The 14,979-nt window shown below is 41.8% G+C and overlaps 1 protein-coding gene across 1 annotated transcript in view; it reads right to left on the minus strand.

Annotated features, from left to right (window-relative positions):
- Nucleotides 1–211: 211 nt before the first annotated feature.
- ltn1 (listerin E3 ubiquitin protein ligase 1) overlaps nt 212–14,979 on the minus strand; it is a 28,413-nt gene continuing 13,645 nt past the window's right edge. Inside the window, 14 exon segments of the mRNA XM_080749297.1 lie at nt 212–1,742; nt 1,940–2,107; nt 3,301–3,495; nt 5,768–5,988; nt 7,281–7,446; nt 8,327–8,513; nt 9,177–9,254; nt 10,264–10,501; nt 10,981–11,194; nt 11,468–11,612; nt 12,633–12,768; nt 12,959–13,086; nt 13,592–13,705; nt 14,648–14,804. Coding sequence (XP_080605423.1) covers nt 1,680–1,742; nt 1,940–2,107; nt 3,301–3,495; nt 5,768–5,988; nt 7,281–7,446; nt 8,327–8,513; nt 9,177–9,254; nt 10,264–10,501; nt 10,981–11,194; nt 11,468–11,612; nt 12,633–12,768; nt 12,959–13,086; nt 13,592–13,705; nt 14,648–14,804 — 2,210 coding nt within the window. The 3' untranslated portion in view covers nt 212–1,679.

A 14,979-nucleotide genomic window follows, 5' to 3' on the forward strand; every position in this document is an offset into this window, starting at 1 on the left:
AACTGGGAAGTTAAATGAGTAGATCACCTAAAAAGAATCTTATTTTCTATCAATTACACACCCCACGAAGGCTTTAATTCATGGATTTTTTTGTTGTTTTTGTCGCATTCCTAAACCAATACTTTGATGAACGGAGACTCAGTAGGACACTCCGCAGAGAGGGCGAACTACTCCTTTAAGCCTCGACTCAGGGCCATAGCGTCTAAATGGCCACAACCTTGTAATATCAGCTTTGTTTGAGATTAAAAAAGGAAAATGCCTTGTCATCTGCATTTCTGTACCCACTGAACTGCTACAGTCGAGAATTGTGAGTGAAACTTTGAACTCCTCCTAAATATTAGGAAATATTTGTGAAACCAGAGATTTCAAAGGCTTACCTGTGATTTTCTCTGGCAAAACTGGCTGACTTATTGTGATTCAGACCCTCCTAAGACTGGAACATTAGAATTCAGGTAAGACAGGTGGGTCTGACCACGCAAGACTATAGGCATTCTATTGCATTTATTATTAGCTTGTATTGATAAACACACAATCATCAATCTTTGCTCTTCTGACACCGTTTTGAGTTCTTCCTTGCTCGCAGATGTTTGAGAAGTTGGAACTGAAAAGTATAGTGCTGAAACAAATAAAAGCCAACGAATTGATTAAAAAAGAAAAAAAAAGAGGGAGGAGCGGGTAGAAAAGAACATTTAGCAGTGTTCTTTTAAGACAAAGGAATATAGGGTTTATTAAGGCGTCTTTAGTGGGACGAAATTGAAGACTTTAAATTATTGAACGAATTGAGCATAACATTTATCATTCTGGCCAAATTCGAATCCACAGGCCACTCTACAAAGGCTTCTCACTCCTGCATGTGTGGACCTTAGAGCCTCATTATACTTCATATACGTCATATGACGGTGTCACATGCTGAAGTAGATCTGCCTAACAGAGCTTAAAACAGTAGCCACCGTTCCCCATTAAAGACCCACTCTCCGCCCAAAAAATGTTTTAAGTTATCCTAACATTCTCATCTTCTGTCATCATGTCATGTTCATGTTTCTATACAGAGGCACGCAGTTTATTCTATGCTTATTCTATATTTGCACAGAAGCACAACCTTTATAATATCATTGCCTACGCTGTGTTGTAGACGTAACATTATGGCAATACTAGGTTACTATTTTTTCAATTTATAACTTAAAAAGTCCAATTATATTAAACATTACAATAAAAAAATGCTATTAAAATGTCTGAGCCCTGAGGCCGAATTTGTCAAATATTGCCTCTTGCCATAGTGATACAAGTGTTTGTGTGAGGAAGTGTGTGTTTACATTTTGGTGAGGGACGGAGGGTGTGCACGCAGAGGCGTGGAGATTTTGACATGATGATTCTAGATTCTGTGTCATATTGGCATATTAATGAGGGCCCGCTTCTACAGGCTAGGCGTGGAATATTGGCATAACTAATAGGTCCTGGAATGCTAAATGAGAGCAAAGATAAGAGCAAAGATTGAAGGTACTATTAAAGCTCCTTTATGAGAAGAATACTTGTACTGAACAGAGACAATGTTTCCGAGGAATTAACCGACACCATGGGTCTTTAACCTCCTCTGTGATGCATCATCAGTGTGACTCCTCCCTCCTCATGGGTGACTTGGTGGAGGTCACTGGCCCACCACTGTACTAACGTACAGTCTCTTAGAAGAAGGTTTCTCTGCACAGTGGACAGGTGGACTTGTTGCTGGAGGTGAACCATTTATACTGCAGAGGAAGAAGGTTGACAGGGAGAAAATACAATGGCTTTATTCCAGTACGTTAAACAACCTGGCATCCCTATTGTGGATGTCATTAAAGGCAAAACGAAAATCTACAGAATAACTGTGTGTGTGTGTGTGTGTGTGTGTGTGTGTGTGTGTGTTTGTGTGTGTGTGTCAGAGACATGACATCTATCCACTCACCAGACATGCGGAGTGGAACTTCTTCTTGCAGGTACGGCAGGCTTTCTTGGGCAGAGAGTAGTTGGAGCCGTGGATGACAGAGAAACAGATCATGCAGTCCTCCACGCCCTCGAAGCGCTTATCAACGTTGTTCTTCCACAGAGCCAGACCCTCCATTATACTGCCGTTCTATGCTCACACACAGACACATACAAGCAGATCAATTAGATGCAACACCCCTGACATTTGTATGTAATAATATGCACATATGAATGTCCACATACGAATGTCCAGATACGCATAAACACACACCCAGACATACAGTACATACCTGTACAGTACACACATCCCAAATGCAACACAGAAATGTATTGAGTTCCTTTGATTTTGCCTGAGAAAACTAGTATTTATTTTCCTGTATTGTCTGTTTTATCACTTTTATTTATACAGAATCAAATCATATTAGAATCAAAAAATATTAGAATGTTGTGTAAAAAAGCATTGCAGATGCCCTAAACGAGCGGCTCCAACGCCCAACTCATGTGCGATTCCAAACTGTGCGTCCTTGACGGGAAACTTGTTTTGGCCGCAAGGCGCGAAAACACAAAAATGTCATGCTCTCAAACGGACAACATATGCAGATGGGACAAAATGGGGGGAAATGCAAAAAAAAAACAACTAAGGGAGGTGGGGAGGGTGTACAAAAGACATGTTAGTCCACTCCACATATTAACTCTCAAATACCTAGAACGCGCCCGAGTCACGTTAGACTTTAACCACTTTAACCATTATTTTATGCTTTAACTTTAGAAAAATAGCAGATATACAAGCTCACAGCGCGGCATCGAGCTTGTAGATCTGCTATTTTTGAAAAATCGTGAAAATGAGTGCAAGTCTTTGAATATCTTTGACCCGATCTTTGACCCGACTTCTAAATCCTTCCCCTAAGCCTAAATCATGCTGTTCTCAAACCTTTTCATGTCAAGGACCCCCAAAATTACAGGTATTTGGCCACGGACCCCCATCTCAAAATATGTTGTTCCAGGGACCACCCAGAAGTAAATATTTGAGTTACAAATGTTCGCTTTTAAGTAGATATATTCAAAGACTTGCAAAAAAAAAATCATGATTTTTTAAAAATAGCAGATCTACAAGCTCACAGCGCGGCACTCGGTGCCGCGCTGTGAGCTTGTATATCTGCTATTTTTCAATAGTTAAAGCAGTCAATAATCCTAGGCCTAAATGGGTTAAGACATGTGTGTGTTTGTACCTGGTGTGTGAGCTAGGTGCTGCTGAGCTGCAGTGTGTGTGTGTGTTAGTACCTGGTGTGTGAGGTAGGTGTGTGTTAGTACCTGGTGTGTGAGGTAGGTGTGTGTTAGTACCTGGTGTGTGAGGTAGGTGCTGAGCTGCAGCATCCAGTTCCTCCACTGTTGCACCGAGACGCCCACCCTGCGCCCGCTCTCCACGGTGATGGAGCCCAGAGGGTAGCTCTGGGGCAGCTGGATCACCAGCTCAATGAAGATGTCATCCACAGAGTAGGTGGCGATCACCTCCCGCGCTGCCGAGCGAGCCTTTACCTGAGGGCGGGACAACACATACCTTATGCAGGGTTCCCACACATTTTTACCAATTAATTTCCCAAACTTTTCCAAAACTTTTCCAGAATATTTAACCCAATTTCCAGGACTACATAACAATAATTCAGCTCAATAACAGGTCGCTTACTCCTATGCGCAATGCCCAAAGACAGGTAGTGTATGCCAGTGGTTCTGTGACCCCCGAAATAATCATGTTTTAACTGGGTACCCAGCACCCTGACGACCACTAAGATTTTAGGGATTTTGTATAACACCGTTCTATTGTGAAAATAGCAGATCTACATGCTCACAACGCCTCGCGTTGCGAGGCGTTGTGAGCATGTAGATCGGCTATTTTCACAATTTCTGCCTCTAATATTTGACAATTTGGCCCATGTCATTTCAGAGGTATTGACAAAATAACCAAAGACAATGCATAGCTATTTTTTCCACGACCTTCCAGGACCCTTGATAAATTCCAAAACTTTTCCAGTACTGGAAAAAAAAAAAAGATCTAATTTCAAAATATTTCCAGGAATTTCATGACAGTGGGAACCCTGCTTGCTTATGAAACATTAGAATAACATATGGTTGCCACCGGGCAGAAAGCTCTTGTCTCCATATTTTAACTTTCGTAAATGGATGCCCTACTTGATCATACGACAGCGTCACACGAAAGTATCAAAAGTAGCAGATCTACAAGCTTGAAACGCGGCAGGAAGTGACATGTTTTGAGCTTGTAGATCATTTGAAGACTTTTTGAATATTTGAAAAAGTAACAGTTTTGGACATATGAGGTTTGCACCAGACTACATACACACTGCACTCAAAATGATTCACTTAAATTGTATTTATTTGCAAATTTAGGTTTATATTCACATTATTATTCAACCCAAATGAAATGTCTTTAGCAGAGCACACCCAAATGTCTTTAGCAGAGCACACCCAAGTGTCTTTAGGAGCACACTTTTGCTGTTATGACCTGCTGCAAGCGTGATGCAAAGCCAGAGACACCTAGCCTGATTTCAGACTCAGCTGAAGCAGTCCACTCAGAGAGTGGGTGGGTCTATGTGCTGGAGCCAGGCTAAGAGACACCAGCTTCTGGCAGTCTTCCTGAGGAATCTTAGGCTATTAAACATGTACAATGGCCTCCAGTTCATTAATATTCTTGGGCTTCAAATCCCACCAGAGATTTTCTATGGGGTTCAAGCCAGGAGATTGTGACAGCCTCTCTAGAATCTTCCAGGAGTCAAACAATGAATGAATCAGTCTAGCTGTAAATATATTTCCGCTGGGCAGCGTAAGCATATTTATGTCGAGAAGGCGATACAGTACTGTCTGTATGTAGCTTAGCTCTGAACCAACGCTACAGTATATATTTGCTCTGAAGATCAACGCTTTGAGAAGTAAATAAAAACGTGGTGGGACATCAAAGGGAGGTCAAAAAGCAAATAAGCATCCGCCACTGGAGGAGACATAAAAGCAATGTGTAAATATGAGTACCTTGTACTCGTATGGATTATGAGCTGTCTGCCGTTTGTACTGAAGCACTCTAACTGGATCGGCACATTATCATCATCCATAAAAAAAGAAATGTATCAAGAATCAATTCATGGCTTGCACCAAGAGGTGCAATGACCTGAAGGTGATTTTGACTTTCATGTAAATTGGCAATTAAGTAGCAGATTCCTACAGTATTTGATATATAGCAGAATAGGATAAAGACAGCAAAAGAAACTAAACAAAACCCACGATTATTGTTCCTGTATGATCTATGCTCACGACTATGTTCGCAGAATGCGTTCTCCCTGACCCAACTCACTCACTGTATTTCACTGCAACATACAGTACAGTACACTGCACTCGACCATGTTTATTCCTGAAAAGAGCATATAAAATAAAATAAAGTATTAATTTATCCCCCAGGCCGGGGCTATGGTTTTAAGACTGTACTTAGGACTTAACTATTGTCACAGTATTTATGACGTTTAAAGTCACACAATATAGAAAAATCATTTGATGACATTTAGGGACAATAGTAAACCTGCGAACAGTAAAACCCAGAGAAATGAACTCATAAAGTTTAAACCCATTTTAGTACAGAACACGGACACACACGCACGAGCACACAATTTCAGAAAGCAGCAGTGTGTGGAGAGTGTGTCGCCTTTGGACCCTCATCCCTTCCACTTTAGGAAAAAGACATTCAGTCACACCCACACATATAAATATTTATACTTGCACACAGCCAGCATTGTATTTGCCAACTTACTGTCATGCTGTCGAATGTCTGAGTGCTGCTGTGGACAGAAGAGATCTCCTGGGCTGACAGCACGGGGCTGACATACTTGATGGTGAACTTCTCCACGACGGCACACACTCTCTTCTCCTGGCTGTTCCACCACAGTCGCACCATGGCAGGCAGGTCCTGCACGGCGCTGTAGTACACGCTGCACGCCAAGTGAGGCAGTTCCCACTGGAGGCCCTCCGTCTCTGGAGGAGCGGCGGGGGATGAGAGAAGACAAAGAGAGTGGAGGATACAAAAAGCATGCTTTTAGATCTTTGCTTTACACATGAAATTCTTTCTCTGCATTCATTTGGGTTTTTTTATAACTAAAATCTGGGTTTCAGTCCAGCACTGGCTGAAAACAGCTTTGATGCAAGGCAACACAACCCAGATTAGGTATAAGGTCCGAACGCCAATCACAGCCTCAATAAATGCAGCATTACTAGTCAATAAGGAAGTATGCAGGTGTGTTTTGTGATACATAACAAGCCGCGCTCCCCGCAACCCAACACCACCGTGGGTCCCATCAACCAAGGGGAGCCTTGCCATCGCAAAGGAAGTGAAAGGCTGTTTGGTCACGGTGCGTTTGGTGTGCATCCTCTTTGCATTGCTCAAATTCTGGAGGATCAAATGTATAAGGTTATGGAAAGTTATAGAATACTAAGAGCAAAGATAGAGCCATGTAAAAAGGTAGTGTAATGCCTCATTCACACTACAGATATATAGTTGAACGTTTTGCTTGGTAATTCAATGTAATCTCAATGGAAACCAGCTTTAAAGATACAGGAGACGCTCCAAACAAAGCTTTGAAAGCTTTAAAGCTGGTTTCCATTGAGATTACATTGAATTACCAAGCTAAACGTTCAACTATATATCTGTAGTGTGAATGAGGCATAAGGCTCCTTTTTTTGTCAAAGTTATATTATTATTGAGTTTCACTACATTTTTAAGCATTTGAAATGAAATTCAAATGCCAATGGCTAATTAACCACTCAATTATGTTTAGCCAACATTGACTCAGGCATTCGGCTAAATTCGTTAATGGTTTAATGGATGGAGGAAATCTAAAGAAATGCAAAATAAAATAAAAAAGCCATTCGAAAAATGGGTCTATGTTTATATAAGATACCGTATTTGGCTGAAGCTATGAATAGACAATGACATGTATTGATGTCGGTATGGTTTTAAGGTAATGTTAGGAAACACCGCCGGCTTTCCCTTTCTCCCTTCCTGGCCTTCCTGTGATCTCATTGTGCCAGAGCCTTCTACTCGGTACAGTACCTCCCTTATCCTACATTCTGTCTCAATAAATAAACACTGCAGGCAGTGGAGTGCCCACTCGCATAACAAACGCAGGATGGAAATAACCAAAAGAAGAATTATGCTTCGCCATATGCTTGAGAGTAATGCAGTTCCACAGTGAGTGTGCGTACTGAATGTTTGTGAGTGTGTGTGTGTACTGTAAAGTGTGCATGGATATGTATAGTATTGTGCTTACTGTCAACAGCGAGAGACAGGCTCTCCGTGAAGAAGGTCTTGGCGTCCTTGGAGTCGGCCCCCTGGCCAGGATAGACGGGGGTTTCAGGCATCATTTTGAAGAGGTTGAGGAGCAGCTTGTGGAGTGAGCGGCTTCTCTTCAGATAGAGGGAATACTGAACGCGCAGCTGGAGATGAAATACAAAGAGAAAGATCACTCTCACGTCAGAGGGACCCCCTCGTACGTACCCCGTGGCCCCTGCTGATGTGGGATCCTTCCAACACTTACTGCCACAGCCTTTTTAGTTCCCTAAACCGTATCCTTCTCAGCCTTCCTATTAAATACTTTGCTCTGCAGTCTGCAAGAGCTTATGCTAAATGCTTAAACTGTATATGGCATCAGTAATAAGAGTCAAATCCAATTATACAGTAAGTGGAACCCTTAATCAATAAATAAACACTCCGAAAATTGTTATCCAATCATCTGAGCTAGATCTATAATACATCATTAAAAACTATATACGACTTCAGAAAGCCATGTTTGTCACGACTGGTGAATGCATCTTACAAGTCCCCAGCCTGGGAGCAATGCATCTTTGCCTGTTAATTACAATAATGGGAAATGAATGGACAAAGCAGTCAGATAATGATGTGTTCCAGCAGACCACTTGAAGTGAAGCATTTGCCCCTGGCTCCTTCACAGTCCAGAGGCTAAGTTATCGGGCTATATATTTTTGCACAAGGGACATTTCTTCCATAAACGACACATATCAGATACCCGTCGTGTATTGACCAAACAACTGAGAATGCAGGCATAATTGGCAAAGGGCTTTGACACAACAGAGTAAACTTTATGCACTTGATGCTGCTGCTGTAACTTGTCAACTAACTAACTTGCCTAAAGAAACATAAAAATGTACAAGATTGGTGAAAACCCAGCATCTTATTAAATGGGGGTCCATGGCCTAAACTGCATATCAAATTGGAAACCCTGAAATTAAAAAGTTTGAGAATCACTAAAATCAATTACTGCCCTAAGCCAACGGTTTGGGGCTGTGTGTGACTCACGTGGGAGGGAGAGGATTTGAAGAAGGTAAGGAGAAGCTTCCATGCCAGAAGGTATCCCAGGATGCATGAGTACTCCACGCTCAGAGGCTGGACGGCTGCAAACTCTCCCACCTGGACTCCTGCCAGGATGCTCTCACACAGGTCCTCACAGGCAGACAGGAGGCCCATCAGAGGCATGGGAGGAGAGCTGATCACAGGAAGACATTCATTTTCGCTGACAGTCTCGCGTCTCTAAATCTGTGTTATAAGCTTTTTATATTAATGTACATGGACGGTATAGTGTATTATTTGCTTTCATCGTGCTGTAAAGTGGAATAAGGTCAAGGGTTCCCAGAAAAAGTCAATAAATATACTTGAAGAAGAACATGGTAGGGAAACCACTTACAGCAGGTACTAAATAAGAAAAAGAAAGTGTTCTGGCTAAGCGATTAAAAAGCTGCGGAGCAAATATGGCTTTATGCACTGCTGGCTGCTGGTGACAGGCCGGCTGTATAAAATAAAGGGGTACTCACTTAATTACTGAGTAGCGTTCTCATATTCTCCTGATTAAACTACCCTGCATTGGCATCACCCTGTGGCACTGTCAAACTTGAAATGTACCACACACCTAATGTGCAAAACTGTTCTGTCAGCTTAATTAATTGTGCATAACCGTATATCACAGTTTTAATTGTTGCAAATTAATCTGCGTAGAGGCAGATCCTAGATAATAATGTGCAACGGTGTGTGGGCTTGATGCAGGGCGTTTCTGTAAAGCAACAATCCATGCTCTCTGTCAGCGAGTCAACCTCCCCTGAACAAATCCAGGTTAAATAGAAATGATCCGTGATCAGCCTCCCTCTTAACTTACAGGCATGGTTCCTCTGTGTCATCATCAGTCTTGCTGACATCTCCTTCTCCATCACACTCCGGCAGCTGAGGCATTATCCTGTTTTCATGACAAGAGTATACTATAAACATTACGTTGTGCACAAATAAGACTTAAATGATGATGATCCTCACCATTATTTTGTTTAATAATGTAATCACGATTATTTGTCATGATGATTTTTGGTATCGTTTGTAGCTCGTTGTGCTTTTCCGCACTGCATCTTTGGTCAAATGTTATGTAATGGTCTCTGATTTTATTGTGCCTCTGTAAGCCTGATGGATACGGAGGTGATTTGTACAATGTTCTAGGTGTATTAAACCTTATAGTGAGGAGATAAAGGTGAGGTGTACCAGCTGAACAGTACAGTGCTTGAATTATTTTAAGTTTAACTTTCACAATTCCATAATTGAGTACCTGAGACGATATAATAATCCATAATCCATATGTATATTAGGAATAATAAAGACATAATACTTATGGAAAGTTGAAAAACTGTATGTATCCAACAGTTTGTGGAACAACAGTATAAGTCCGTACAAGCAATATTCAGCAGACAAAGGGAGCAGATAACATTAACACAGACAATTGAACAAAATGAGGGGGGAGTGCGTAAAAAAAAAGAAAAAAAGAAAATGACTAGTTTGTGGTTTACAGACTGGAAAATCAAAAAATATCTATATAAGAAAAATTACTTAATACTGTTATTCCTCTTAGGTACTCAATTGTTAAACACAAAATCTTGTATCGTACTGTACTTCTCTCTACTTATCTTTTCAAATTGTTAAGAAAGTATTCAATCAATGAAGTCAAGTATGTCAAGTATCAAGTATGCAGTTTACACAGGCATGCACTTTATGTGTACTTTGTCTTTAGAACTGATTCTGACACACACACACACACACACACACACACACACACACACACACACACACACACACACACACACACACACACACACACACACACACACACACACACACACACACACACACACACACACACACACACACACACACACACACACACACACACACACACACACAGACACAGACAGACAGACACTAACTTGTCCATTAGGTGGTAGACTGTGATCTGCAGAGGTCTAGCCTTGAACAGGAGTAGAGGGGAGAGTGTGTTGAGAAGGGTCTGGAGGGACTCTGGCAGGTTGGTCTTCTGGTCCGCTATGAACCGGGCCGGCAGGGAGTTCTGGCTCAGCTGCTGCACGGGAACGTACGTCAGAGCCACACCCACTGACTGCAGCACAGCCAATGGGAACAGGGGGTCATCTGGCTCGCTGAAAGTGTCTGCAATCAGAGGAAACGGTCAAAAGGGGGACCGTGACACCAAACCCGTCAAGTCTCACAGACCAACTTTTCTAGGCTCCATCGTGCATTAGCCTAGCTAATGGCTAATTTGGCTATAGACCTTTTTCCAGAGCGATGCCGTGTAGCTGCACTGTGTTGCTGTGCGAAGTGGTGCCGCTTGACGCCCTAGTTATGGTTGCTGGTCTGAGAAATCGGTCTATGTATTACCAAGGCTTTGCACAATGAGCCAAGCAGTGCTGCTGAACAGTTAATACTCACCACAGGAAGCATTTAGTTAGATTACAGCAGTTTGTAGTTTGAATGTGTGCAAACTTGATTTTCGTAAAAAGGAAACCCCGTATTGAACTGCTCAACTGCAGCCTGTACTTTAGTTTTCCTGCAGGGCGACACTTCAATGAAATAAAATAAAATAAAAAGCTCTATTTTTTAAACCTTCTGCACACACACGTCAGACATACCGGATATTCTGACAGGCAGAGGCAGCATTAGGTTGTAGATTCCCTCTATGAAGAAGTCCGTCCATTCGCCCATCAGTTCTGACGGCAGTTTGTCCAGAACGTCTGCAGGGGGCGCTGCAAAGAACCGATTCAGCTTCGCGATCAGCACGGCATCCTCGCAGGCAAAGAGCTGCACCCATGGGTTCCACAAACTGCTTACGTTCTCACTGGCAGTCTGGATGTGGGAGATAAAAAGGAGTCAAGGGTGGATAAATGAACTGATGGAGCAGTATATTGGTTGAGACCTGGATATTGGTGAAACGTTAAAAATATATTTTAAGGGCCTAGCTATGGTTTATAGATATTACTTTATAATAAATACTGGGGGTTCAGGGTGACATGTTGTCCCCTGATTAACTGCCTGCCACTGTGGACTCACACACCCCATGTCCCTCCCTTAATAAAATAAAAATAAATTGTTATTCTTTTTTTATGATTCATATCATACCTCCAGCCAGGCTAGCATGGAGCAAAGTAAGAAGTCCCACTGGCCGCCCCCGAGAACTGTGGGAGAATGAGTCACCAGCCAGGAAAGGAAGCGCATCATCTCCACGGTGAGAATGAGCTGGGCTGCAGATGCTTTAGACAGGTCACTGAAATAGAAACAAGACCAATCAAACACACGGCGACAGTGTTCCAGGGACCCACACACACACACACACACACACACACACAACAGCTAGTTTTCTATTCTACCTGGCAGACTGTTGCCTTCACTCGGTGTCCCAGTTCTAAATCAGTCCATGAATAAATACTGTAGCTTTGATTTAAAAAAAACTTAGCAGTACTGTGGATTGCCCAGGGACGGAGCAGTTTAAATTAAATACATTATGATCAACAGGCCTAAATGGTATGGGTGCAACAGTTAATGGAACAAAAAATAGATAAATATGTTAGGCATGTCATTATAGGCAATAAGTAAAAGAAAAAAAGTCGAAACATTTCAAATATTTGCTTATTCGATTAATCAAAAAAGTAACTGATAGCGATTATTCTAACAAAATAATCAATAGTTACAGCCCTATGCGGTCTCCACACTTTGAGAACTTTGTGTTTGTAACCATTGCCCTGGGAAATGACAAACTAGGAGAGTAAACTTTTTTTTAATTCATTATTAGTATTGTTTTAAATTTGCTAGTGGTCAAATTCTTGGACAGCTTGGACAGTTCAAGCCTTTTTATTCAAGTACTAGTACAATAAGGAATGATTCACATTTCCAGGTTTAGTTTTTATTGGTGTTTAGTTTTGTATTGGTGTTATATAATTGTTTTATTGTATTTATTTGGTTAGTAACTGTTATGTTCCAAGAGCTTTTAAACTTCTTCAGGGATTCTCACTGGAAGTCAGTATGTATGATTGTTTGAGTTGTAGGAGTTAGTTTTGTCCCGGATTTGTCTATTCTTACGCATGTGAATCTGTGTAAGATTCCTGCCAGTGCATACATGCAAAAGAGTCTCAACATATAATTTGTTTTACTGGTTACATAAAAGGTTATATAAATAAGCTGACAGGATGTTAACAAAATGTTACCGTACATTTCCTGGCAACAACACACTTGTTGAAACGTATGTACGAATGTATGAGGGTATGTGGTCTGTGTGCGTATTTATTACCTGCTAAAGAGGAACCAGTCCTCCTTGCAGCTTCTCCATTGCATCATGGTGGCCAGTATAGCCTGCAGGATCTCCTCCTGTACGGGCGTGTTTGCCTCCAGACAACACAGCAGTACGGACAGACACCCACACACATCTAGGATGTGTACAGTCATAAGAAGTCATGAAGGTACAATACATCTAAAGTTCAGAAACAGCCCTAATGGTACAAGTGCAAATGTATGTAAAGCAAGTTTTAGGTAATATAGAATATAAATGTATGTATGTAGTGTATGTACTGTACATACTGTATGTATGTTTACACATGTACGTGCGTGTGGTCTTACTATTGGTTTCCTGCCAGTTGATGATTCCAGCGGTGGCCAGCGCTATGAGAGAGTCTCTTTCCTCATTGGTCATGGCAGGACAGAGCACCTGCAGTGTGCTCAATGTGCTCTGGGAAACTGGGAATAAACTGAGAAATGGAACACAACACAGGCAACTTGCGTTTAACTCATTTTGGATGACTGAAAGTAGTCGACAAACTTTAAAGCGTTCTTTTTGTCAGGACAACCCCTGCACCTGTTGGATCAACCAGTCAGTACTGTGTTGTGCAATTTGCAATGTCACAGGTTCCAATCTTGCTCAAGGTCATTAAGGCATTACACGTAACTCTACCTTGTCCATCCATATACTCACTCCTCCTCTGCTCTAGCTGGTACAGAAGAAATGCATTTAACATCTTTTAAGAAGTTTTAAGTTATAATGGAGCAAGGTAAAGTAAGGCAGGGTAACCCACAAAGTGGTGATCATCATTGGGTGTTTAGATCACAGTGTTCTACATTTTGGTACACCGAACACCGTCTCCTCTAGGTGTACGCATAATCTCTATATCCCGGTTGGCAAATGATTCTCCCTTCATATTAAGAACAATCTCCATTACTGTGCAATCTCCAGAGGAGACGTAATAAACTTCTCACCTGTCTGCACTGCCATACAGCATTCTGAATGAGGTGTTGTCTGTGTTGGCCAGATCACTGGTCTGAATGCAGCTCTGCAGGGTCAGAGACCACAGACCACCGTCCTCCACTGACCTACGGGAAAATGATATCATAAATTGATACATTTAAATGATAAATGATCCGTGGGTCGACGGTTCGAATCCTGGCTCCACATGTCGAAGTGTCCTTGGGCAAGACACTGAACCCCACATTGCCTCCAGTTGGTCGGTGCAAGCTTGCCACCATTGTTGAGTGAATGTGGGAAGTGTTGATGTTCGCCGTTTCACTTCACGATGTATGAATGACATACTAAAGCACACACTAACTAAAGCACTTTGAGTTTGCAACTTGCTTAGAAAAGCGCTATAAAGATGCAATCCATTATTATTATTATTATCATACAAGATTCAGACAAAAATAATAATAATTATTATTATAAAATAGTACTTCTCTACAGAAGCTATTCATTCAATTGATTACTGTTACCTGGACCTTTACATTCCTTTTGCATGTTGTCCATGTATTATTATGTAGGACATTGTGTATGAAATATGCTACACTCGACTCCTCTGCTACCCCAAACGAAAGTCTCCACCTGAGACGGGAGTCTAGCTACTCTGCTACAAGCTAGCCTTGGGCAGGGTTCAACAACTCTGTTTTTTAGACAGCTGGTTTTCTATCCTACAGGGTTAGTTCTTCTCCTGGCAAGTGCCTGATTAGACAGAATGAGATGGGCCCCAGCCTCAGGTGGTGAATGCAATCAAATTCCCTGTAGGATAGAAAACTAGCAGACAAGAGGTCGGAGAATGCTCACCCTCGCCTTGGGTACAAAAACATGTTGTCTGTCTAAAATGCAGACTGCATACACCAGACTGGCAAGTGCGTCACCGCTAAAGCCGCGCCCCTTTCCCCGTCGACATGCTCCCCATTGTTTACCAATGCTATTAGACCTAATTTAGGTTATATCTTTGAAAATACTATCCAATTTATTTCTGACAACCAGGAAATATTATTATTATATTATATTATTATTACCTTGTGTAGAGTGTCTCCAGGAGCTCTTTGGTTGTAACCTGGTGGAGGAGTGCCGTTGGCAGCTCCCAGTCAGCCAGCAGGTTGTGATAGTCAGCCACAACAGCAGGGCTGCACTCCATTTCCTTACACCACTGCACTGCATACAACAGCTCTGCGACTGGAAACACAGATATGCACATCACATGGTGTCCATAAGGTTTATGTGTTGGTTGATGTTTAATGAAAGCAGTCAATGAGTTAAATATCAAATGTAGCTTTTAAACATTGCATAACTTGGTTCTACTGATCCCACCTCTAATAGTATAACAATTACATTGACCAGCTCACCAGTG

The sequence above is a fragment of the Nannobrachium achirus genome (assembly GCF_963921795.1).
Source record: "Nannobrachium achirus genome assembly, chromosome: 19".
Taxonomy (NCBI): Eukaryota; Metazoa; Chordata; class Actinopteri; order Myctophiformes; family Myctophidae; genus Nannobrachium; species Nannobrachium achirus.